General features: G+C 40.5%; 1 protein-coding gene across 1 annotated transcript; it reads left to right on the top strand.

Annotated features, from left to right (window-relative positions):
* The first annotated feature begins 277 nt into the window (after window positions 1–277).
* On the top strand, window positions 278–27,035 carry LOC118818471 (dapper homolog 3). The gene is made up of 4 exons (XM_036585737.1): window positions 278–748; window positions 23,014–23,134; window positions 23,632–23,724; window positions 25,323–27,035. Exons 1-4 carry the CDS (start codon window positions 278–280, stop codon window positions 26,753–26,755), a joined length of 2,118 nt encoding a protein of 705 aa, XP_036441630.1. The 3' UTR covers window positions 26,756–27,035.
* Window positions 27,036–27,433: the final 398 nt, after the last annotated feature.

Here is a 27,433-nt window from a genome sequence, read left to right as displayed (position 1 = left end):
TTATCCTCACTAACTAATTCATTCATTCATTCATTTAATGATATTTCACATATTCATTTCTCCTTTTATTCATTTATTAAATCATTCAAGTGTTTATTGAGCTAGACGCGCGCGCTGCATACAAATTCCCACTCCGGACTAAAGCCTATAGGAATCGTCGTGGTCGGGTCTCGTTGCATATTCATATGTTACTCACGCATATTTATGAGAATCGGAGTTCACGTCCAATGGCAGACGAGACGTTCCGCGTGAGCGCCGACAGGGGGCGCTGAGCGCAATGCGATTTAAAGGCATGAGTGGCGCGATTAGGCAGCTGCGCTTCATCTGGAGAACCGCGGATCAGCTCAGCGGAGGCGCGCGCTTCTCCGGGTTTGGCGGTGCGTTCAGGAGTCGTGATGCTTTCTCTGGATCTGCTGAAGCCAAAACAGACCGAGGAGGTTTGCAGCTTTTGTTGAGTGGAGGATCCCGCAGAGCAGGAGGAGGAGAAGGAGAAGGAGGAGGAAGAGGGGGAGAGTTTTCCTTCATGCACCGCGGCATTTCTCTCCACATGCCGGCCGAGCGGAGCCGCAATAAGGAGCTGCTGGAGGCCAGCGTGGCCTGGCTGTGGGAGCTGGAGGAGCTCCGAGAGCGGCAGCACAACCTCGTCCTGACCGCGTTGTCGCTGGGGGGCCCGCCGGCAGGGGGCGAGCTGGAGCCCGAGCCTGGAGGCTGCGTGGATCCGGAGGAGTGGGCTTTCAGACGGAGGCTGGTGAGCAGCAGCAGCAGCATCTGCAGCATGTTAACACATAGACTGCGCAGTGATACGCAGGAATGCGCCTCACACTCCATGACACAATTTTATATATATATATATATATATATATATATATATGAAAACATACACATTACACGTTTCAAGTGTGCAACAAACTTCAGACTTAAAAAAAGAGGGTTCTTTAAGGGTTCTTGAGTAAAGGGAATGATTCTGTTTAGAACCATGAGTTCTATATAGCACCAGTTTTCTTAAATGGTTCTTTGCATGGTGAAATGGTTCTTCAGACTGATGGAAAATGTGCTGTATATGGTTCTGCGCAGAACCTTTTTGTGAAGAAAAAAATGGCTCCAAAAAGGGTTCCTCTGTTGTCACAAGCTTGACTTCGTAACCAAAGCTTAGCTTTAAAGAACCATATTCAGCACATACTCCATCAATCTGAAGAACCATTTTACCATGCACAGAACCTGGTTCTATGTAGGATTCATGGTTCTGAGAAGAACTCTTGAAGAACCATCTTTTTAGGCACAGTCTGAGGGACGTGTTTTGCGCCTACACAGATAAAGGGGCTACTTTTCCTATGGATGGTTATGTTGTGTGGCTGCCGAGGTTAAAGGGATAGTTTAGGGAGTTGTGCAGGTAAAGGAGATAAAAGGAGAATGTTGGATAGTTGTGCAGTGGATATTGTGGTGTGCAATTCAAGGGTTAAGGGGTTTTGTTGTGCAGCTGTGCAGGTTAAAGGGATAGTTCAGCCAATTCTAAAATTTCTAACTAATGCTATAAGCCACGATTTACATTAAAAGGGATAAAAGGGGTTAAAAACATGGTAAATTTTTGCACAGCTTAAAGGGATGATTCAACCAATGCTAATATTCCTAATATATCGTCCATTTTTGTTAATTTTCTTTTTTTTTAATGTACTTTGAAAGCACCAGCTGTTCTTTAAATTGTGTCAGCATTTCAGGGAGTAAAACAGAGCAATAGATATGGTCCAAAATAACCAGCACTGACCATTAAGATTGTTTTTTTTTTTCTTCTTCTGAAAAGTTCTGGAGGGATAGTTGTGCTAAGGCTGTAGAGGCGGGTGATACAGCAAAATAGATTGGAGTAAGCAATAATATCGCAATTTTCAAGATACAATATTTATTCTTTTTCAGACATCTGATCTGTTCTACATTAAAAATGCTATCAAAAACTGAACACAGTGATTTTTATTCAATATTTAGCGTAGTGTGTTGCACTAAACCCAGTTAAACAGGTTTAATTTTGCGCTTTTTATAATGAAACATGCAGTTGGCCACTGTCTACAAGTACTGACAGTATCCAGAAAATGTTCAGGAAAGCTGTGACAGTTTATCACAATAACAATATAAAGTCAAATTGCCCAGCCCTAGCATATTGTGTTGTTGCAGGGCTTAAAGGGATACAGATCGTCAGTACTAATATTCCAAATATATGCAAATATAAAGAAAGCTCAAAGGATATAAGGGGTAGCTTTACAGGACATATTGTGTTATGTAGTTGAGGTTAAATTGATAGTTGTGCAGGACTGTATTGTGTTTTGTAGTTGCAGAGGTTAAAGGGATACGATCATACTTTATTGTGCAGGTGCGACATAATTCAGCCAGTGCTAAAGTTCACAATATATGCTGATACCCTGTTATTAATAAAGGTTCTGTTCAGGTACATTTTTCATTCATCAAGGTGCAAACAATGTAAATGTTCCCTCAAAAGGTACAACAGTGGTTTTAAGGTCCAACTGTACACCTTAAATAATTTTTCTCAGGGAAATGATGAATATTTGTATTGTTTCATAACCTATAATAAAAAGTGGAGTCACTTTTGAATTAAGAAATACCGTTGCAGTGAATTATGGTACAGTTATGTTCCCTAACTAAAGGTACTGAAGATGTGCTTTAGTGTACCACCCCAGTTAAAGCCAGCAGCTAAATCTGTAGACAGTTTGAAGAGCGTGAGTGCGAATTTCACATCGCAAGAGCTGCAGTTATTATATTCCATATTTGTCTACATGGTGAAGTTTTAAGTGGGGGAATTGAACCAAACACAGAACACTACTACATTCAGCCTTCAAGCCTGAAAAAAGTGATGTGCTGCTCTTCTTGAGGAAAACAAATTGCAGTATTATTCAGTACAATTGCAATTAAATCTTTTCCCCAAATCCTTGAGCCCTACCAACAACCACCACTTGGCATTAGGGAAAGAACACCATGCTAACTGATACCTGCTCGCTCCCATTCATGGTTAACCACAATAGCATGTGCGGTCGAGTTTTTCCTTTAATGTTACATTCGCTGCATGGTTTATCGTTAACTTTAGTTCGGCGAAGAAGCGAAGAACATCCATCTTAGTATAATAACACATAAAAGTGTGGCGTTTTTGTAACATTGGCCTTTCCAGGTATTTAAGTTGTCTTGTGAAATCCTTCCTCCCTCTCTTTGTGGTGTGTGCAGCCGTGTTTGACAGCTAAGATTCATGTCCTGGCGGGATGGGGGTGGAGGTTCTAGCCTTTAATGATCCTTTGTTCCTTCCTCGTGGTGTTTCCAACCTAGGATCTGTTCAGTTTAGGGTGTAAAGGCTTTATTATAAATAAGATTTCTCTATAATTTTTTCACAAAAGGTGTTTTTAAGCTGCAGTTGCTCATTGGCCTGTAGTTATATCCTTACTTAAAAACAGGAGATTTTATTTGTGAAATAAAATGTAAATATAGTCATTATAATACCAAAGCACAAAGCAGATAAATTGCTCAGAAATTGCATTGTTTTTATTCCGTTAATATCCTGGCACGCTTATGCAGTACCCCCGTCCTTCAAAGCTCTGTCCCGTGCGTGTATCGACGGCAGCCGCAAACAGTTTTCAATAAAGGTCCCGTGAAAAGGCGGCGAAAGGAATCAAATAAACAGCCCCCCCACCATGTCTCCCCACTGTTCTCCTGGGTTTCCCCCCTTTCTCTGCGGGATCAAACAAAAGGGGCGTGTGGAGTGGAATACTAATGAGCCAGACTCTCCCAGGACGGCGTGCGTGGAGAGGCACGCTTTGAAGAAGCCCCGAGATCGAGACGCTTCACCCAAATGAGCTGTCACCGGGCCGTGGTGGGGGTGGAGGCCCCCGCTCTGCTCCGGTGGGCGCCGGGGAACATCTTTCAGTCTCCAGCATGAGATAAGATGAATTAGACCCCCAACTGAGCCAAAACGGAGAGCATCAGATGAGGTGTTTCCCCTCACGGATAACAGAATGAAACCTAGGTTTTTCAAACTAGGCCAGCTTTCGCAAGCAGATCTACACCATGCATAAACCGATCAGGCATAACATTCTGACCACCTCCTTGTTTCTACACTCATTGTTTTTTGTTTTATCAGCTCCACTTACTATATAGGTGCACTTTGTAGTTCTACAGTTACAGACTGTAGTCCATCTGTTTCTCTGATACTTTGTTAGCCCCCTTTTACCCTGTTCTTCAGTGGTCAGGACCCCCATGGACCCTCACAGAGCAGGTACTATTTGGGTGGTGGATCATTCTCAGCACTGCAGTAACACTGACGTGGTGGTGGTGTGTTAGTGTGTGTTGTGCTGGTCTGAGTGGATCAGACACAGCAGTGCTGCTGCAGGTTTCTTGAAACCATTGGATCAGCATTCCGGTATCAGTGGATCCCTAGTTGATATATTATTTTATAACAAAAGGCCCAACAAATACAAACACTCTGTGACCAGTACCGATTTTCAGGAGCTGAAAATCAGATGAATGATAAATTTAGCCACTATGGTTTTGTATCATCAAAAAAAAACAAACTTCAAGAGTTAAACAATGCACTCTGTATTAGGGTTGGTCAGCGTAGTGGTAAAGTATTTAAAAAAGATGATGGTATTTCAAAATTATGACGTGTCATATTTCTATTCCACGTCTGAACGGCTAAATAGACACATTCCACTCATTTTTATTTGGGGGCGGGGGGTCACTAACTGGCAGTGTGGGAGCTGACTGATTGGTGGCACTGATAGAAAGAGGGAAAAACTCAGAGCCAGAAAAAAGCAGCACTTGACGGCTAAGAGCTACCCCACTAAAAAACAGCTGGTTCTGGTTTAGCTGGGCACACCAGCATCAAAACAACATATCGCTGGTGTCGGAACAAAACCTCGTATCTCCATTTTTCGTTTTTCAGTTTTTGAGTTAATTTTAAAATGTTTGTTGTCCTTTACATTGTTTGTAAATTTCATGATGAATAGACCAACAGAGACGGCCCAAAATGACTTGGAAAAAAGTCTGGTTCCATTGACTTACATTAAAAGTACAGTATGTTTTTTCCTTCTCCTGTAAAGTTTTTTCACCATTTTGGAGATACGAATTTTTGTTCCGACAGCAGCGATACGCTAATTTTTAGGGTGATCAACTTTCGTTGCTGCTGACCAACTTGCTGGCATCCAAAACACAACATATGCTGGTTTTGCTGGTGTCCAGTCGTGCTGTTTTTTTCTAGCAAGGATGTCAGACCATCTGCTAACAAATGCTAAACGTTAGACAGTTCTGAGGTAGCAAAGCCGAGCAGCTGGCACTGAAGGGCACGTTCAGTTTCGGCTTTCACTCTAACACCGCTCACTCAACTCTGCGCTCTCATATCCCTTAAATGGATGTCAGTTAAGCATCATTTTGTTGGAATCTATCCTGTGCTGTGGTGTGTGGGACATTTAGCCTGCTAACTAGGCTATCGCTAGCATAGCCACAACGCTACAGTCTCAAAAACCACAGAACACAGGTTAGATTTCAGCTTTCTGTCAACACCAGTCACCAACTTTGGTCTTTCAGTCAGTTTTAATCATCTATGCTTGTGTCAGCAGAGCTGTAGTCAGTCAGAATCAAACCCATACTGTGTTGTGTGGCGCTGTTTGGGTCTGTAGCCTGCTAGCTAAGCTAACGTTAAGTTTACCAATCAGGCTACAGATAGAAACACCACAGAACAGGGTTAATTTTGCTTTGGTCCCTTCAGTGCCAGATGCTCAACTCTGCTACCTCAGCACTGTTTAAAGTTTAGCATTTGTTAGATACATGGTTTGGCGTCCCTGCCAGAGGAAACAGCACAGACCAGCATATCGCTGTTGTTGGAAGAAAACCTTGTATCTCCATTTTTTAGTTTTTGACATAATTTGAAAATACATGTTGCTCTTTACATTGTGTGTAAATATCCTGATCAATGGACTTAAAGAAATGATGCAAAATGACTTGGTAAAACGTCTGGTTCCATTGACTTACATTATAAGTAAAGTAGGTTTTTTCCTTCTCCTGTAAAGTCACCATTTCAGAGATACAAGGTTTTCTTCCAACAACAGCGATATGTTGTGTTTTGGATGCTGGTATGCGGGTCAGCAACAATGGAAGTCTATGGTGATCACCAGCACTGGAGCTACATGGCTTACGTAGCTAACAAGCTGTAAGCTGTATGACATTCCATATAGGAAATCAAGCATAGACCAGCCTGGCTGGTAACCAGCAAAACCAGCATATCGCTGCTGTCTGAACAAATCCTCATATCTCCAAAATACTAACTTTACAGGAGAAGGAAAAAACCTACTTTTCTTTCAATGTAAGTCAATGGAACCAGACTTTTTTCCAAGTCATTTTGGGTCGTTTCTTTTGGTCCATTCATTTTGAAATTTACACACAATATAAAGGGCCACGGTTATTTTTAAATTATGTCAAAAACTGAAAAACGACAAAAATGGAGGTACAAGGTTTTGGTCCGACAGCAGAGATATGTGGAGCTTTGGATGCTGGTTTGCTGGCCAACCAGCATGACCATACTGGGTGATCAGCTAAACCAACACCAGATAAGCGTAAACCAGCCAAGACCAGCTTAAACTAGCATGGAATGCCTGCTGATCTGTGCTGTGTTTTTTAGAACGTATTTCATGAGTTTACAGTGTTTACTTAATTGGTCACCATGAAAGCAAACTAAAGGTTTTGAATATTTATGCTTGTGAAATAGCACAAGATGAGTCGGCACAAGAGCAACAAAAATACCTCATTTACCTCACTTTTGATGCTTTTGTGTCTCCGCTGAAGCCTTGCCCACCGATAAGAAATACATTCTGCAGTCCACGTTTGTCTGAGCCGTTCAGTGGAACCTGCCCGAAGCTTTTGGGGATGATCTCCTGAGCTTTGTGTTGATGTGTTCATCTCTGTGTTCCATGTACCGTCTCTCCAGCCTTCGGCAAGTCTGTGATTGATTTCAGCTGCAGCTGTTAATTAACACCCTACGCACATTAAGACAACACGTTCAGGCCCGGTCTAAGAAATAATCCCCCGGGCAAATGAGGATGTTACACTTAACGAAGAAATGCTGCAGCACCTATGTGACCTGACGCCGTCATGTAATCCCAAATCCTGGGTTTAATTAGCTCATTAAGGCTGTAATGGCATGATATCTCGTAAGCTTCGTTCAGGGACAGTGTTGCAGCGCCTGAGCAGGAAATTAGAAATCCTGGCTGGATGTGAATCAGTAATGCAAGTGGTTGAAGCTGGTGGCTGGTTTGGTGGTTGGACTTGGTGGGACCCTAATACTAGTCACTGACCTTATTATTCATATAGCTTACTTTGGCTATCTGAAAAAAGGATGAGCAGTTTGGAATTAATAATTATATCGATTGTGTATTATTTTGTAATTTTGAAATTGGTTTTTAACAGAACATAGAACTGCACAGATTACAATAAAGTACCTGTTAGTTCCTGTTAGCCTGTTGATAAATTGATAATGAGCAGCCTAACTCAGGGCTGTTTGCTCTGGGGGGCCCGAAGGCCCCTTTTTGTATCACGTTTCTGGAAAATTATGTATTGAATTCAAATGTTGAGGCACTACAATATAATAAATAGTCATAAATGCATGCAATTTGGCCGGAATTATCCTGGAACAAAGGTAAGGTGGGAAAATATGATTCGGGGGTTTACCATTTATTATAAAGCACCTAGCATTATGGATCTGGCTCCATGCCTGCAGGCTTGATGCTAACATAATAATTGGTGTAATATGGTAATTTCCATAGAGGTGCTAGTGAATAAGCAGCATGTTTATGGTAGAAATCAGACAAAACAACAGCTTTACAAATAGAAATTAGATTCTGATGTATATCTCAAAGGAAATACCTTCTGGGCAGTATGATGGTATACTAGAGATGCTCCATTCCCAGTTTCCTATTCCAATACTGATTCTAATACTCTGAATATTGGGAATTGCCTGATACCAATTATCGATCCAATATCAGCGTTTTTTTTTTAATTTTATTTAATTCTGTATACGTCACTGTGTCTAACATGAGGCTGTAACTACAGGAAAGGAGTAACAAAAATGAAAATTAGTAATGAAGAATGAAGCATCACAAAAAGGTTTGTTATTAATATGTTTTGGATAATGCAACAGCAAAATAAGTAAAGTAATTAGAATCGCAGTGTAAACTTTTCAGTGCAACAATAAAGTTGTAAAATATACACATACAAAGAAAATGTGAGTTTACCCCTTTGGAACTTTAGCCTTGCAAATATTGCAAATATTACAAGCAGCTGTATCAAACATAAAATACCTCCAAATTGCATGAGTCATGCTACTTGTCTTGTTAGCTGATTATTGTCGTTATTATTGTGATTATTGGCGTTATTGTCTTGTTAGATGATTATTCATTTTTGCATTTTAACCACATTATTTGAATATAATTTAAATGTAATGTAACTTTTTAGCCTACATAACATTGATAATAACACAAACATATGAAATGTATACCACAGTTATGGATCGATCCGATACGCCGGGTGGGATCTGAGCGGATCTGAACTGTGCCGTTCCAATAATTGGTGCATAACTGTGGTATACTGGTATATACAGGTATTTTAAAATGCTTTCTGTCAGCAAACTAAATATATATGACCTGTATGCAAATGCGTCAAAGAGTTGCAGGTGACCATAAGTGCGTGCATTTATTTTGGCCGCTGAAGAGGGCCAAGGCGTTGCTTTTGTCATTGGCTGCGTCCTGCTTTGACACATTAAAGGAATAGTTTGTCCAAAAAATTGCACAATTTTCCACTTGACTGAAATATATTTGATAAAGACATTTTTAGTGTTTGCTGCTTTCGTTTTGCAGTGAAGGCTAATAAAGCTAACAAAGGAAGGTTTTGTATACCAGTTAGCATTGTGCTAACTGCATGCTTAAATCATAACACACTTAACTCATCACACGCTTATGTGGTCTCTGCACTGTATGATATACTGTTATCTGTAAAAATGGAAAAATTGTATCGCTCAGCTAAATTGTGCACTATTTATTTGTAGGTTTTATCCATTTTGTAGATAATAGTGCGTCATACAGATTTCTTTTTTTGTCAGCTATGTTAGTCTCATAGCTCCAGTGCAAAATTAAAAAAAAGTCAAATTTAAACATCAAGCATGGTTTGGCTAGTGATGCACCGGAATGGAAAATCAGAATTTAAGAAAACTGAAAACTGAGTTTTATCATTTTTAAATAAGCTTACTAAAATAATGACAGTGTGCAGGCTACAGTATGACATCCAGTGTCCTTGGCAACAGAGAATGGTTGTTCATCAGGACAGTGAATTACAGTACTTGCGTTCGATTTTGAAACTTCGTCATAATCCTATTAAATATATGTCTATATTTTTATGACCGAATATTCTCCCCCTTGGGCGAAAACCGAAACGGCTATTTTTGACCACTTTTGACCAAAATTTTAGTGCATCCCTAGTCTTGAATGATCAGCTACATTTGGGATAAGCAGAAAGTTTTCATCTAACTATCGCTTTAACCATCAAGCTGCCATCAGCATAGTGCATGAATGAAAGCTCACGTATGCGCCCAGGTCTCCCCTCCAGCCGTGTGGAGCTCTGAGACTGAAATAGATGTACGCATGAATGTGGGAGTGGGTACAAGTGAACCAGCTGGAGTGTCAGTGCACCTGAGCGTCAGCGTATGAAGATTAATTATGGATAAGAACTAAAGGTCTCTGGGGGAACAGAGGGCAGAGGCTGCTCGCTGGAGCTTAATGTCATCTCTGAGCTCATCAAGACTGAATCACACTTTCACTGGAGCCTGATATTAGATTCAACTGTTCAGGCGCACAAGAATTTGTTTAATGAAGGGAGCCATTAAAGCAAACACACACACACACACACACACACACATATATTTGTTTTTAATTTAGGTGAGAGTCAAAGACCACCCTTCATTTATTTCATTTCCAGTCAGAAGTTATTCATTTTTTAGGAGAAATTTCTGAGAACATTTGATAACCCACTGGCCTAAAGAAGGAGACGGTCGAAGGGAAGTTAGTGAAATAACAGGCAGTGCTGTCTCTGGCACAGAAAGCCGTGAGGGGCACAAAAAACTGTAGGGGCAGCAGTGAAATGAAACTACACACAAACCTGATCCAAACACAAACATGCTCCATCAATGAAATCACAAATTCACAAATTAACGTAACGGTGCAGGAGTTAGTGGAAGTGGAGACAGGAATATGAGTGATATGATAACGACGTTAAATCTCACAAAACCTCGTTATACTGCATCACATTACAAATCCAAAGTTATCAAGCAGTTTACAACCATTGTGGTCTACAAATACACATCCAAACAACACATCAGAGCAGGGAACACACTGCTTTCCAGGGTTTAGGAATAACACGGCCTGTAATAATGCAAAATGACTCACCAGTTCGAAGAAGCTCAAAAAGAAAAGATGCACGACGATCTTTCATCTGGACAAACTCGTCAAAACTCTTCTCTCAAAGTCCACCAATCCATGAATGAATTCAAGTGATAGCATAGCAAGGGCAGGCAAGGAAAGCAGAAGAGTGTTTTTAGCTACACTCACAGTTAGCCATGTTTTTCTCTTGAACCTCTCTGGACTGAAGGAGCAGTTTTTGTCCTTTCCAGGCTGAATGATGTTGAAATCCTCTGGCTGGTGTGGTCCCAAAATTCCTGCTTTAATAGCTGGTACCAAATTTAACTTTTATTACATTTTCAACTTGACTCATTATATTGTCTTGCTGCACAACTGTTGAGGAACAGTGTCTAGCTATGTAGCAACGCCCACACCGTTAACAATGTTTACTAAATGTCTGGACGTATGTAAATATGTTATTTTTTTATTTGCTGCTCTCAGCATGGGGCCAATGTGATCGGGCCCCACAGCTGGTTACTGAAAGCATGTTACAGATGTGCAGAGTGTTTTTAACTGCTCACTTGGTTAAACGAGAGCTGACTGGCTCCATGCTCACCAAACGAAAACTGCTAGGACAAATAGGTCGTCACTGGCATTTACACAACAGGCACTGTATATTTGTAATGTATCGGACAGAACTACCACTGATATATGAAATAAACGAGCAACAATGTCAGTTATGAAGAAAAAAAAAACGTATATTAGTGGTTACACTGAATTATTGATTGTGTCGTGCACTGCTCCACAGCGACATCTGGTGGGACCCTAATGTAGATACGCCCCTGATAACAGGTCTGTCCAAAACTGGAGTTAAAATGATTAAAAGACACAGAAAATGGGGCTCCTAACAGCCATTGTGTTGGTCCAGGCCTCATTGAACATGTTTGGGTTACTTGGTTTGTGAGAGGCAGAAAATGCAACCAACTTCTAAGACTGAACTTTGGAGGTGTGGAAACATATCCCTGCAGATTTCTTTGCAAAATTGAAAGCAAGTCTCCTGTAAAGAACACAAGCTGCAATAAACACAAAAAGAGTGGACACATGAAAAATATATTTACATTTAGTTGTTGAGGCTTCTATGTAGTTTTCTGTTATATATTTGTTTTAAAACTGAATCATTATTTTTATTTCACTAAGTGGCTGTTTGCATGGAAAACTGAATACCTGTGTACTTCACACAGTACTGTACATTGTGTACATTATATAATATTAACACACTGGCCACTTCATTAAGTACTTGTCTTAGTTTCTACGCTCATTATCCATTTTATCAGCTTGACTTACTATATAGGTGCACTTTGTAGTTCTACAGTTACAGACTGTAGTCCATCTGTTTCTCTGCATACTTTGTTAGCCCCCTTTTACCCTGTTCTTCAGTGGTCAGGACCCCCATGGACCCTCACAGAGCAGGTACTATTTGGGTGGTGGATCATTCTCAGCACTGCAGTAACACTGATGTGGTGGTGGTGTGTTAGTGTGTGTTGCGCTGGTCTGAGTGGATCAGACACAGCAGTACTGCTGGAGTTTTTAAATACTGCGTCCACTTACTGTCCACTCTATTAGACACTCTATTAGACAGTCCACCTTGTAGATGTAAAGTCAGAGACGATAGCTCATCTGCTGCTGCGCAGTTTGTGTTGGTCATCCTCTAGTCCTTCATCAATGGTCACAGGACACTGCCCACACAACGCTGTTGGCTGGATATTTTGTTTGGTGGACTATTCTCAGTCTAGCAGTGACACTGAGGTGTTTAAAAACTCCAGCAGCACTGCTGTGTCTGATCCACTCAGACCAGCGCAACACACACTAACACACCACCACCACGTCAGTGTTACTGCAGTGCTAAGAATGATCCACCACCCAAATAGTACCTGCTCTGTGAGGGTCCTATAAATGTACACTCTAAAAAAAGATGGTTCTCTAAGGGTTTAAAGGGTTCTTTGCATCATGAAAGGGTTTTTTAAGAGGGTTCGACTGTTATTACAAGCTTGACATCGAAACAATAGCAGAAGCCAACTATAGTACATTCTCCATCAATCTGAAGAACCCTTTCATGATGCAAAGAGTTCTTTGAATGTTCACAGTTTTATGTAGAACTGTTTTCTTTACTAAAGAACCCTTTTTTTAAGAACCATCTTTTTTAAGTGTGTAAAGCCTAACCTTTAACCTTAGTAACCCAAAAAGAAAGAATTTACCCTTTCAGTTTGAAGAAATATGAAACGTAGCTTTTGTAAAAAGCACTTTATCTCCACTGAATCACATTTCAGCCGGAGCGAGATATTAGTTTTTAATTGTTCAGGAACACAGGAGTCTGTTTAATGGAGGGAGTGATGAAGGCATTGGAACGTGCTAGACTGAGAAAGCGAACTTAATGCCAAATGGATGATTAACTGCACAAAGGATTGATTTCCCTCCTGCCTCTTTCTCTCTCTCTCTCTCTCTCTCTCTCTCTCTGTCTCTGTCTTTCTCATTCCAGCTCTGCCATCGGTCACTTCAACACGTTGCCATGGTTGCACGTCAGCTTTAATGCTGTCTCATTAATTTAAGTTGGGTGATGTTTCACTCCAGCCGCCGCTGAATCTTCAGCATATTACTGAGCGCAGTGCCTCCTAAGTGAGAGAGTCTGTTCTGAAGGTTCGCTCTGAAGGCCTCTGTCCGCCTTTTGAAAGGAGGACTCTATTGTATGGGACAGAAAGGAGAGTGGGTGTTGTAGTGACAGTTAAGAGTCCACTTATGTTTAACCATTCCAGTCAGATAGAGTGTTAGTATTCCAGGGGAACAGAGGTGGCTGCAGATCTGTTTTTGTAGCATGTTTTATAGGCCATGAGATCATCTTTTGCCTTCGCCACACAATCCGGTCTCTGTATAGCGCTTTTGTGGGCAGTCGATAAAATTAGGTCTCCTGAAATTGAGCGGAGCCGAACCGTTTCTGCCCTTGACTGCGGCCCTCAGTGTTTTGGACAGCCTGAGAAGACAGAAAAGAGAAAAACAGATTGAGAAGTGGACAAATGAGCACACATACACACAAAATTCAGGCTTTAATTGGCTGCCACTCATACTTTTGTTCGTTTATATAGATAACAGACAGTCATACAGTGTCAGAAAACACATAAGCAAGTCTCTTTAACGTTTCTAACTCCGGTGGTTCCAAAACGCGCTTTGTCATATTCTTTACTTCATAACTTTCATATTTCATAAGCTTCATTCAAAAGATGGGGGTCGTATGAGAGCTGTAACTGTCTTCTTTCCAGTTAAATAGATGGGTGATGTAATTTTAAACCCTTATAATAAAAGAAGCTGAACTCAAGTTTTTTGTTTCTACTGAAAGTCGACCCATTTTTCCACAAATCTGGGCTATAAACTATAAACAGATGGTGTCTCTTCAGTGATCTGCTCTGTAAAAATTATTTTTATAAAGAAATAAAAAGAGCATCTAAGATTTTTGGCTTTCAGCAGTAAATTGTAAGCATATAGCAATATGTTTATGATCATAAAACACATGTTCTGTTAATTTGAGGGGAGCTTTTACAAAAAAACCCAAAAATTTACATTTATTTCATGCAGTTACTAAATAATTGCCTTATGATTTGGGCATGTAAATTCAGATGGACAAACCGAAATATACCCACGAGCATAAGAGGTTAAGATTAATTAATGACTTGACACATTTTATAATTTCCCTTTTACCACAAGTGTAGCTGATCTTAGACTTTTTAGCGTCTGACGTTTGCTTCTTCAGTTGTGCACTGGAGCTACATGGCTAATGTAGCTAACAAGCTGAAAGCTGTGTGAGATCCCATATAGAAAAACCAGCATAGACCAGCCTGGCCGGTAAGCAGCAAAACCAGCATATGCTGTGTTTTGGATGCTGGTATTCTGGTCAACCAGCATGACCATGGTGGGTGAGCAGTTAAACCAGCTGCAGACCAGCATGGAATTCATGCTAATCTGTGCTGTTTTCAACTTGAATGCTGTTCCTTCTTTACCTAATTCTTATGGCCCATGATTCTTTCAATGAAACATGGACAGAACCTCTGCTAATAACACCCTAACTTGGTATAAATGCATGAAAAAAATGAATGTAATTATTATTTTTGGAATTGGGGGTCAATGTTTGTATCGGTTAACAGAGAAATCTTGTACATGTATTACAGAAGGGCTTTCATTAGAATAGATGCAAAGAAACATGAATACAGTAACAAGAATTTCATATTTGAAAAACAAAACAAAAAAAGATATTTCATGAACTGATGTGAAGAAAGTTTGGTTCCAGGTTTCTCCTGGATGCCCAAAGCCATCACATGAATTTTCAGCACCAGCACACTTGATTTAACATAATGAAGTACTGATTTAAAAATATATATATTTCATAAACAATTAGGTATTCAGACCTTACACATTTACAAGGATTATGTTATGATCAATTCAAACCCAGTGCATTAATTAAGATGGTAAAAATATAAATATATACAAAATCATCTTTTATAGAGTACTTTCTGTTGGGATGTGTCCCAAAACCTTTACACATTCACACTTGTGAAAATAATACTATTTTTTTTTTTTTCATTTTTACATATTTTATACATCTTTTTGATTTGTTTTAAAGTGAAGTTGAAAAATTTTGATTAATCATAATTTTAATACCTTTATTCAAAAATTGCTGCTTTCATGTCATTACCGGAACACAGAGTTTTAAGCCATGGGCGGAGCCTTATTTTAGCCACACCCCTGCATTTAGAGCAGGAAGTGAGACTGATTCCCTGTCCCTCATGGCCACATGGTGAGCAGTTAGATCCCATTGTTTTGAAGTAAATGTGTCCCAAAGTCTGAAATTCAGTATGGAACAATATGAACTGTCACTACTGAAACACATATTTTTTTTAATGAATTGAACATTTTTTGTGTTTTAATCAAAAACATTATGCTTTTATGTGTGTACAACTGTCCACAGCTGTGGTCATGTACTGGCTAGCATTTTTGAGTTATGCTAAAATGAACTAAAATTGTCAAGACAGAAACATTTGGTAAATTTCTATAGCATTAGAGCTGGTTTAATAGTGACAAAATGGAACGTTCAGTCATTCGTTTGTCGGGACTAAGTGCGATTCCCGCTCGCTCAGAGCCCGAACATATGGATAATTAAACACTAATCCGTTCTATAACTATGTTTCAGTTCCTTAATAAATCTGATTACTTGTTCTCATCATAAACGCAAAATAAAATAAAGTTCAGTCAAAAATAAAAAAAGTTGAATAAAAGACTTCAGCCATTGAGTTCTTTTTGAAGGAAGGAAAAGGCCCTCTACTTTTTTATTAAGCTTCAGATGGCAAGATGGCTCCCGGACAGCCAAATGCAAAGTACATTACAGAAACATCATTTTTTATACCCTGTTTGGGGGCAATGAAGTATTTGCCCCCTCCCTGTCACCTTTTCTCATATCATTTTGGTTCCCATTATTTCCTAAGTCTACACTTCAGTTGGAAACCCTTATTTCCAACCGTACCTGTCCTTTATTTTTATTTTTTTTAAACTTTCCATGCTCAGCTATCCCAGGCTGCCCCCATCCTTTCAAGGCTACCAATTAGCTCTTGCCTTATTAAACTGGATCCAAAACTGATTGTGACTGGTTCCCTATCAGCTTACCTCACTCTTTGGGGGTCAGCTTGCCCTCACAACTGCTCACAAATCCCCTAACCTACACACAGCAAGGCCTATCCTTAGTGAGAGGATTAATACACTTTTGTTAATCAACTTTTCAGCATATGATTATGGATTTCTTATTGATTATAATAGTAATATATTCATTACAATACCACACGTTTTAATGAAGTAATCATGAATTAACTTATAGCGCAACTCAAAGTAAAAGGATTTTAGTCTAAAGTCCAAGTCAGTTCCGAAATGTGTTTCCAGCTCTTCGACTCTTCACTAACATTAGTGTTTTTCTGAGCAAATAAATGCTTCCAGCCCAGAAAACAGTTTTTTAATTCTAATTGCCTAAAACTTGTGCACAGTGCTGTTTATTGTATCAACACCTGTGAAAGCCAGTTAAATATTGTATTGCAGTGACCGCTGGTGCTTAACTAGCAATTTGTCATGCGGTTAGATTTTTATGGGTGTGGATTTCGGTAAAAACAGCTGGGCTTTTTTCAGGCAGTGCATGCTACATTCCCATGGCCTCTGAAGCACTGTGCTCTTGTATGAGAGGTTTATGCTCATGAACGTTCTTGTTCTTACTCTCCTCATCCCGCAAACTGCCCACACTGGCTCAGAGCATCATTTATGGGACATAAAAAGCTCTTTTAGCGAGTTGGCACACTGTTAGTACAATTGACTTTGCTAAAAGCAGTGATCAACAGCATTCCACTCCTGACCAGCCATTCCCAACCTGTTCCATTCCCAACCAGCCATGATCTCGAAATAGAGCTCATGTGAAAAGTAAGATGGATACAAATGGACATATGTTAGGCTTCAGGATGGACGCTGTTACAGCATGCAGTTAGCATAGTGCTAATCAATGAGGTATAAATCGATCGGGCATGACATTATGACCACTTCCTTGTTTCTTGTTCTACACTCATTGTCCATGTTATCAGCTCCACTTACTATATAGGTCAAATTTGTAGTTCTACAGTTACAGACTGTAGTCCATCTGTTTCTCTGCATACTTTGTTAGCCCCCTTTTACCCTGTTCTTCAGTGGTCAGGACCCCCATGGACCCTCACAGAGCAGGTACTATTTGGGTGGTGGATCATTCTCAGCACTGCAGTAACACTGATGTGGTGGTGGTGCGTTAGTGTGTGTTGTGCCGGTATGAGTGGATCAGACACACCAGTGCTGCTGGAGTTTTTAAACACTGTGTCCACTCACTGTCCACTCTTTTACCTTGTTGGTCCACCTTGTAGATGTAAAGTCAGAGACGGCAGCTCATGTATGTCAGCATAGTTTGTGTTGGTCATCCTCTACCAACCTTCATCAATGGTCACAGGACACTGTTGGCTGGATATTGTTGGTTGGTGGACTATTCTCAGTCCAGCAGTGACACTGATCCACTCATTTATATTATAGATGTGGTGTTGGGTGAACCCGCGGGCAATAAAAGTGTGGAGGTGCTGTGTCCTTCACTCTGTCCTCCTCCTACATGGCCTGCTGTTAGTGTGTGTGTGTCTGTGTGTGTATTTGTGTGTGTGTGTGACTGCTGCTGACTGTCCTTGTTGGACACTTGTGACATTTGTGATATTTTAAACATCTGGTATTTTTACAGGCGGCACGGTGGCGCAGTGGGTAGCGCTGTTGCCTCACAGCAAGAAGGGCCAGGGTCCTTTCTATGTGGAGTTTGCCCCGTGTCTGCGTGGGTTTCCTCCGGGTACTCCGGTTTCCTCCCACATTCCAAAAACATGCAATCAGGCCAACTGGACATGCTAAAATTGCCCCTAAGTGTGTGATTGTGTATGTCTGTCTGTCTGCCCTGCGACCTGTGCAGGGTGTATCCTGCCTTCCGCCCAATGACAGTCCATGTTGGACACTTGTGACCACCGCGACCTAGAAGGATAAGCAGTTTAGATGATGGATGGATGGTATTTTTACATAAGTTGTTATGGCTGTATTGATTTAAAAAAACATGCGGTGGGTCCACCAGACCACCGAGTAACAAACACATCAACACCATACAAGGGTTAAATACATGTAAAGACAGTTTACAAATCACTGTTTTCTATTTTTATTCCCATTTTAACTACTCTTAACTTTTTTGGAATTGGGTTTATAGTAGATTTTGCACACTTTTTTCTCTTTTTCTCTCTGTCTTCCTAAATGTTAGCTGTGTTTGGAGTAGCTTTGGAGTTTGAATATGTCCCTGAATCAAAATGAGGATGAAGTTCGGCAGCACCTCCTTCGTAACCACACTATGGATGATGAGAGGGATGTGCTGGTTGGAAGAAAGTCACAGCAGATATTTCCTATTGTTTGCTGCTATGCATTTCTGCAAGTAGCAGCTGTAGCGAGAGGAATTGTGGCTCGGTGGAGCTAGCAGGGTGGATGCTTTTCTCTGCCAGATGTGATCAGCAATTCCACAGAATAGCTCACTGATAATAAATGCTGTTTGAGTATTAAAGACATGTAAAACACCAGTTTATCCCAGCATAACTTTTTCTATTAATGAACTCATCCATCTGCGTTAGTTCAGTTTCATAACCGTACAGACGTCTAGGCCCTTCATGACAAGACGGTGATCCTGTCACTGTATTTAGCTTGTCTTCAGGGTTTATTTCATGTCTGTTGGTTGGTGCCTTTTGGAACATATACACCAAAATAGCACTTCTCTGCTCCTCAGATGCATAAACATTGAATGGCTTGCTGTGTGCGCTTGTTTTGCTGCGTGTGCGGTTTAAATGAGGGCTCACTCTCGCTTTAAATTATTGATGTTCCAGTTGGATGCATTTGCTGTCAGCTTACGTAACAGAATTCAGTAACACGCATGAACACGCAAAAACACATACCAGCAGTTCAAACGCTACGCCAGCCTCTCTGTCTTCACCACGCTCCGCCGATGTGTTGTACACCTCACTGCCTTTGATTTATCATTGCAACGGCACTTTGTAGAGGAAGAGCATGAATGATTCAGCGTGCCGGAAACTCTGAGGCCTTTTTGTCATCCCAGAATTATCACTTCCAATATTGTACTCCCTTCCAGGCAAACGATTTCCACTAATTAGCAAACTTTGGGTTGCATGGGATGGACTATAAATTATGCATTGCTTTTTTGAGGTTGCATGGCAACGTTTGATTGTCTGTCCGACCAACGCTGTCACAATGGATTTCCTTCGGGTCTGAGAGGCAGCAGTCATCACAGTGGGATCTTCAGGCCGACGTTAGATTTTGAGAATCTTTTTCTGCTAAATCAATAAGGATTGTGAGAGTGAGAGCGAGAGAGTGATAATGATTTTGTGTGCGGATGTGTGTTTGTGTGTGTAGATGACCGACTGAGTACTCAAAGCAGCTCTTTGGGAGTTGAAGGGAAGTAAAGTGAAGGGAATAGTTCAGTCATGCACTTACTTAGCCTATCATTATCGGATTTTGTCAGTTGTCTGATTATTCAAGTCATGTAAACAGCATACTCTGATTTCTTAGATTGGATTAAGGCCTGGAAATCCGATAAAGAGAGCTGGATTTAAGCTCATTAATCAGGTTTTGTTTATCTCAGTCCAGAATGTGCAAAAATAGACCACTGCCCTGAAAATAATAATAATAAGAAGAAAAATAATAATAATAATAATAATAATAATAAGTTCAACTTATATAGCCCCTTTCATAAACCCAAGGACGCTTTACAAAGTGTCAAAAAAAAAATCTAGAAGACTTTAGAGAAGAAAAGAGTGGAAGGTAGAGGATTCCAGAGTTTGGGGGCAGCAGCACTGAAAGATCTGCCACCGATAGTAGAAAGTCTAGTTGAGGGAACTGTGAGGAGTCCAGAATTAGGAGATCGGAGAGAACGAGAGGGACAGTATAATGAAATGGGATCAGAAAAGTATGTCAGACCATATAAAGCCTTGAAGGTAAGAAGAAGCATTTTGTAAAGAGAGAGCAGCGTTTAACACAGCACTTGTGAGATGGCAACAAAACACATTTGGAGAGACAACCTCGTACATGCTTAATGAAATGAAGAAATTAAATATACCTCATTTTCTAGATGGTGTTTGTTCATATTTTCCGCTAAATGGGAAAAACAGGCTATTGAGCGCTGTCTGACTTTTGTAGACCTTAGTTCTCCCATTATCTAAGTGCATAGCATTAACGAATTGTGACAAAATCTGTTTTTCTGCAGTTATCGGATTATTAAGTTCATGTACGCACTCAATGCTAATATTCCTAATGAAAGCCAACAGCCACCAGGTAGCATTTAGCATAGCTGATTAGCTCCGGCCGCAGTCATTTCCAGTTCCTGAGATGTTGAGTTGCTACTGTGGTAAAGAAAAAAGCCAGTGCTAAAATTCCTCTTCATGCTATTGTTTATTAGCATTAGCACAGGTAATTAACATTAGCACCAGCACTAGTTTCCAGCTCCCGGGATGTTGTGCTGTTGTAGGTGTTAGAACAGTTATTAGGGGGGGTTTGCTGTGTCAACTTACAGTTCAGGGACTGTTGTATGGTGGTGCTACGGGAAATAAAGTCATAGTTTAGCCAGTGCTGACGTTTCTAATGAAAGCCAGCAGCCACCACATAGCATTTGGTATGATGCTAATTAGCACTAGCAGCAATTTTGTTTCCAGTTTCTGGGATGATGTGTTGATAGAGTGGTTAAGAAAATAGTTCAGCCAGCAGTAAAATTGTCGAATTATTAATTAATAGATTAGCACCAATACCAGCTAAAAGGATAGGTCAGGGGATGTTGTGTTAAGTGGAGTATTAGACAAAAGTCCTCTTATCATCGCTCATTTTCCACTCACAGTCCAATTTACTTTTTTTCCCCCTCCTTCCTTTCTTTAGTTCCTCTTTGTAAATTAGATTAGATAATTTTAATCTAGCACAGCTTTAGCAACAACACTTTCTATAGAATCATTTTATATCAGGCCTAGTCATCAGTTTATAAAATTTGTGTAAATTTATTTTTTAAAATAAAAGTCTCTGTTAAAATCTCTTTGAGGAGATTAAAAACTGGTTAGAGCTTGTATGCAGGACAATAATCTGGGTGGTCTGAGGGTGGACCAGCAGTGGCAGACAGTCAGTGGGGTGCCAACCTTTTCAAACCAGCGGTCCTATATATGCTCGCTGTCTGGGGTTGTGGAGCTACAGAGATTAAAATTAGAATTGTAGTTTAGCTAATGCTAAAAACCCAGCAGTTAGCATTGCTAGTAGGGCCGCACCAAATATTCCCTAAATACTTTATAAATTTGATAAGGAAAATATTTGAAAACAAAAAAAGTATTTCGAATAACTGACACGTATAAACCCTCACACTTCAGAGGAATATAAAGTGTTTCTCAAGCTAAATGCTAGCTTGTCACCAGAAGCATGCATTAGCCAGCACACCAGACTCACTGGATCTTGACATTTGAGGAGACGATTTTGACTAAAGCTGTCTAAATTTTTCTACTGCTTTGGATTGCTGCCAAGCTAACATGTTCTCAGACGCATTTTACAGAGAGTGAATCAGGCTAGCCAGCTGTCCAGAGCTGTAGGAAAATTAGTCAGACTGCACAGAGACTTAAAGCCGGTGTGGTTGAGTTTAGCACATGCTGAAATAGTTTTGAACGGCTTAAAAACCTTCAGCATTCCCTCCTTAACTGACTGTGTTTACATACACTTAATAATCTGATCATAATCCGATTTCTGCAGTTGATTATTCAAATGGTCATGTAAACAGCACAGTCCGATTTCTTAGATCGGAGTAAGGTCTAGAAATCTGATTAAGAAATCCGATAAAGAGAGCTGGATTGTAGCTCAGTAATCAGATTTCTCAGTGCCTGTAAACTCTTACTCTGATTTCTTTCGTTTGCGCGTGGGTGAAAACAGACTGCGGTACCAGAAATAAGCGAGCAGCGTCACAGCGAGACGCAGCAAAACACTTCTGAAGAGACGCTGAAACCAAATACATGCTTGACAAAATAAAGGATTTAAATCTTATAGGTGATGTTTGTTCATATTTTCAGGTAAAATGGCTTGATGTTAATAATAAAGCTTTGAGTTTTACGTTACGTCTTCTTCTGTGAGTTTATTGGCCGGTTTCAAAGTAGAAATCTGATTACTGACTGACTCACATAGACCCAGAGTTTTCCTATTATCTGATTACTCAAGTGCATGTAAATGTGTTGATCGGATTACTGACAAAATTTGATTTTCTGCAGTTATCGGATTATTAAGTGCATTTAAGCGCACTCACTGACGAGCTGATAGTTTTCATTTTCTAAGACGATGGTTAAATTGTCTTGCACCTCCTGTAACAAGCACTGGTGTCGAAGAAGTGCAGCAACAAAGTTCTAATAAAAAGTAAGTTAAATAAATATATATTTATGCATTAGTGCAAATAATGAGAATAATAAGAAGAGGTTATTACAATATTTCTGACAGTAATAGTATGAACAATAATTATAATGATAAAAGCAGCAGTAAGGCAATAAACAAGAATATATAATGTTTTTTCACATTTAGTTAAAATCAAATGTCTTTTTTTTTTATATTCTTATAGAATATTTGAGACAATATTTGATACAGTATTCAAAAATATTTGTTTTAGCTTTGGCACAAATTCCAGACTTGATGACCTTCTGTTCCCTGTAGTTTCATGATGCGGTTGGTAATTGGCTGAATTGAATTGTATTGAAAATACTACCCTATGGAGTTAAAGCTGCTAAGCTATGATTGGACAATTGGAAGAAGAAGTGGGGTTTAGTGAAAAGTGCTCTATGATTGGTCTACATCAATTTGAAATCATATATTTTTTTTTTTAAATCAAGTGTTTGTGCAGAAAGGAAGGAAGCCCCAGGATTGGGATTAGGAAGCACTGCTCTAACCAACCCTCTTCATTTTGCAGGACCGTCTCCAGGATGCCCCCAGTGGGCTGATGCAGGTACTGCAGCAGCAGTTCAGTGAGCTGAGGGTGGACACGTGTGACCAGAGTGCAGAGGATGATCTGGACAGTCCCTCGAGCTCAGGTACTCCCTCTAGAGGCTGGAACAGTGAATTGCTTTTCAATTTGTGCTCTGGCATGAGATTCAAACGGTGGATGTCTCTGTTAAAAATATAATATTCTTTTATTACATAGTTTAACATTGCTTATTTCATCATATTTAAGAAGGTTAAAGCTCTGACGTAATCACCCTTAGTCACTCCTTTGTCATGGGCTTATCATCAACATGCTGTGCCGTGTTATCCGGTTTATGATGGAGTTTTTGTGCCTTGTGTGATTGAGTGTGTTACCATATGAAAGTCTAATTTATAATTAATCACTTCTGAATCTGCTGAATCTGCAGTGTGTCCTGCTGCCCTGCATAGCTTTTATTAATAGCTTTTATTCCCTATGGAGAGCACTGTACATGACTGGTGAGACATTTCAGATTCAGCCTCTGACTTCTTACCATGCTCTGTGTAATTGTGTAATATTGTATGCACGACTGCAGCTGTGTGTGTGTGTGTGTGTGTGTGTCCACAGGTTTTTATGAGCAGAGTGAGACTCAGTCTCCTCCAAGGCGCTCCAGCTCCTCCCCTAGTCTCTCCTTCCCCAGTCACAGGCCAAGATCAGTGGGTCAGTCCGTGCTCTAGGCGTTTCCTCAGGATATCACGAAGTCTTAACTGATGTAAAGCAATTGTTTGGCAGAAAATGTCATTTGGGTCATTCTACAGAAACGTCCATTTTTAAGTCCCTAGCGTTCACAGATATATTACACTTAGGGTTTAACATCTAGAGATTAACATCTTAGGGTTACAATTTAGTTATATTTTAAAATAAAACAATAAGTTATTTTAACAATTACACCTTCTTGATCCATCAGTTTAGCAATATTGGTTTTTAAATCAATTATCTAGAATTCCAAGCACCACAGAAGAGCTCGTCCCCACAGTCATGTGTAAAGGGTGATGCCATATTTTGGAAGAAAAAAACACATTTTTTTCTGTAATTTTAACTACAATAATCTATACATGACTCTGGAATATGTAAATTAAATGACATAAAGAAAACAAATGCCAAATAAATATTATAAAATATATAATGAAAGTCGTTGTCCCCAGGAGTCGTGTCACTGGTTTTACTGCATAACAAAAAATTGAAATAAAAATCACACTGATGACATCACTTGACTGCCTTTTATCTATTTTTCTGAGGATCTATGAAGAAAAGCACATGGTGAGTCCACTGTGTCTTTCAGTTATCAGAGGTTTTCTCATTTAGCTCATGATTTCATATGAAGCTTTTAGCTGACGTCACTGGTGTGACCGAGTTTATTCTGAGGTAACTGTAAAAATAGAATACAAATGGATTAAATTACATATTTTAGTGGATATTCCATGATTGACAACATGTGGTTTGATGTTCTGTAGCAGCCATTCTGTAAAATGCATTTTTCATTAAAAATGTCTCTGGTGTTTCCTTTATTATGTGTGACACCAATGAGGATCGGTAACACCAGTGACACCTATGGAGAGATAAAAACATGGACATTTCTGTAGAATGACCCATTTACATTTTTTTTCTAGACTTGCTGTTATCATTTCTGACACTGCATGACTCGAGTAAAAGTAGAAATTCACTATTTTTATTTCTACTTGAGTTAAAGTAGAAATGTTCTGGCTTTCAAACTTATTATAGAATAATGATAAGTAGTTTATATTTTAAATAATTCCAACTGGCACAGTACTACTTCTGTGACTTTTGCATGCTAGTGAAGACTAATAGTCCAGTCCAGTAGTCCAGTTTGTGCTTTCCCAGCAACACAAGTACTGATACAGTTGTGCAGAAAGTAGTGGAGTTAAAAGAAAGTTTATGTTTACTTTTAAGTGTAGTGGACTGAAAGGAAGAATATCCACCACATAAGCAAGTCTATTTGAGACTACTTAACAACTCAAATCAGCTTGAATTAAGTGCTCAGTAAGCATGCAGTTTGCATAATGCTAATTGGTGGGGTATAAGTTTCTATTACTTTTTTAGCTATATTAACCCCAAAGCTCCAGGCACCCAGCATGTTGACCTCATTTAGAGCAAAAACTCCAAACCAGTAAATGTGAGTTGGTACATTATAATGTGACATGTGATGATAAAATTTATTTAGATGTAGTCATGTTTACATACAGATCAGCACAGTCACATCTATGTACTGATGTTCCATGTCCCTTCCTTCCCCACAGATGCCTACATGTGGGACTGGGAAAGTCAGAGGGAACCTACCCCTCGTACTGTCCTGCCACGTTCATTCTCCGCCCCCTACCCCCCTCTAGAGGGCATCGCAGAGGGAACCGAGGAGGAAGAGGATGATGATGAAGACGTTGATAATGAAGATGGAGCTTTGTGGTCCGAAGGCCAGGTGGTAAATGGAGATCCCTTGAACAGACATGAAATGGGCCTCACTGTGGAGGTGAATGAAGGCCCCGATGGGGAGGTCAATGTGGGTCCCACTGTGGACATAGATGGCCCCACTGAGGAGACTGATGAGGGTCCTGTTGAGGAAGTAGATGAGGGTCCCACAGCAGAGGACATTCAGCAAGCAATGCGTGTGGAGGCCTATATTTTGGGCCTCCTACAGCGCTGTTCCCTTAACCCAAATCCCAGCCCTTCCGCAGACCTCGATTTTACCTCTAACCGCTGGCAAGACCTACATTCTTATCCACCCGTAACAAACAACTATTGTGACCCTACACCTGGCCACTCAGAATGGCAAGAATGGGCAGCCCTCAATGAGGAAGAAGATGGTGGAGAGGAGTCACAAGAAGGGTACTACATGCCCCCTCTGGATCCACAGGATGGGCCAGCCTCCCTTGTATGTGAAGATCCAGAATCCTCCTTAGAGATGGAGCAATATGGAGCTATGAAGCCTTGCACCAGCAGTAGTGATGGTGACTCACTTCAGCACCAACGAGGCTACCTAGAGCATCACGCTACAGTGTTGGACCCTATGTCATCATCACACTACATCCGTACCCGTATTTCTCCACCTGCAACACTTGAGTCTGCCGAACAAGACTGGACACCTCGATTACCAAGAATGCATCAGGAGGAAAGGTGGGGATCAGTGGAGGAAAGACGTGGCAAGACAACAAGCCGATCTCAATCGGAAGGAAGCTTCCCACCCCAAGGGTGGACTGTCCAACCAGAACATAGGTACTATACAGTGGGACGGGACAGGGGCACTCACTGCATAGATGAAGACTATCTGTCCAATCAGAGGCTCTGGTGCTCCTCAGCAGACCTTAGCCAAGAGGAGGAGGAGTCATCACTCAGAGGGGAAGAGCCTATGCTCAAATACACAAGCCTACCTTTTCACACCTTCCCTCAGTACACAGAGCAGAGCCAGCATCTTAGAAATGGGACGAATGCTAGAGCTAGCCGTGGTGAAGGCTCTGACTCTAGCCTGAGCGAGACGTGCTCTCCGAGGTCCAGCTCTGTGTCTAGTGATTCAGACGAGAGCGGGGGGCTTGTCTGGCCTCAGCAACTGCCTCCACGTTTGCCTGCTTCCTCCCAGAATGCCCAGAGCTCTGTGGTCAAGATCAAAGCTTCGCATGCACTGAAAAGGAAGATCATGCGTTTCCGCTCAGGCTCACTCAAGGTCATGACTACTGTCTGATCATGAATGTTGCATGTGGGATCACCTAGGTTCAATAAACGGCTGTGCAAATAACGATTTTTGGCCCAGGTACACCCCATTACATTAATTACCAGCTCCAGTGGCTTCCTCAGTGTTAGTTGGACCCCGGTGGAAGTTGATCTAATTCTAAGTATTATATCTAATTCCAACATATCCCAAAATACCAGTTTACATGGTTAAAGTCCTGGAACTGCGCAGGCAACTGAAGCAATGAAAACTCTTTCTGGAATTTTCTGGAACTATTCAGTGACGATGTGCCTTGTGACGTGTTCATGTGACGTGCCCTTTTTTAATGCTGGAAGTGTCACTATGAACTACAACAAAGATGTTTAGATGCGCTTTACTCACTGGGTATTAAGGCACCTAATGTGTACCATGACATTCCCCACATTACCACACTGCCTGTACAGTTGATGACTCCATGGATTCATGTTGCTTGTGCCAAATTCCGATCCTTCCATCAGCATGATGGAAAGTAACCTGGATTTGTCCAACCAGGCAACTTTTTTCCATTCTCAGAATCCCAGTTTTGATGTTCCTGTGCCCACTGGAGACACATTTTCTTGTTTTTTGCTGACATCACCTGCTGTGATCTTGGAGTTTTGTAGGATATTTCAAAGTCTAATACGTGTTGCACTCTGAAATTGGATGTGATCT

The sequence above is a fragment of the Colossoma macropomum genome, unplaced genomic scaffold, assembly GCF_904425465.1.
Source record: "Colossoma macropomum unplaced genomic scaffold, Colossoma_macropomum, whole genome shotgun sequence".
Lineage (NCBI taxonomy): Eukaryota > Metazoa > Chordata > Actinopteri > Characiformes > Serrasalmidae > Colossoma > Colossoma macropomum.
This window is presented reverse-complemented; position numbering and strand designations above follow the sequence as displayed.

What these genes read in the sequence shown, in the direction of transcription:
- LOC118818471 (XM_036585737.1), top strand. Translation starts at nt 278, where the DNA reads ATGCGATTTAAAGGCATGAGTGGCGCGATTAGGCAGCTGCGCTTCATC. An exon ending in GGACAGTCCCTCGAGCTCAG is followed by an intron (nt 23,135 to 23,631) that starts GTACTCCCTCTA and finishes GTGTGTCCACAG; the next exon opens with GTTTTTATGAGCAGAGTGAG. An exon ending in TCACAGGCCAAGATCAGTGG is followed by an intron (nt 23,725 to 25,322) that starts GTCAGTCCGTGC and finishes CCTTCCCCACAG; the next exon opens with ATGCCTACATGTGGGACTGG.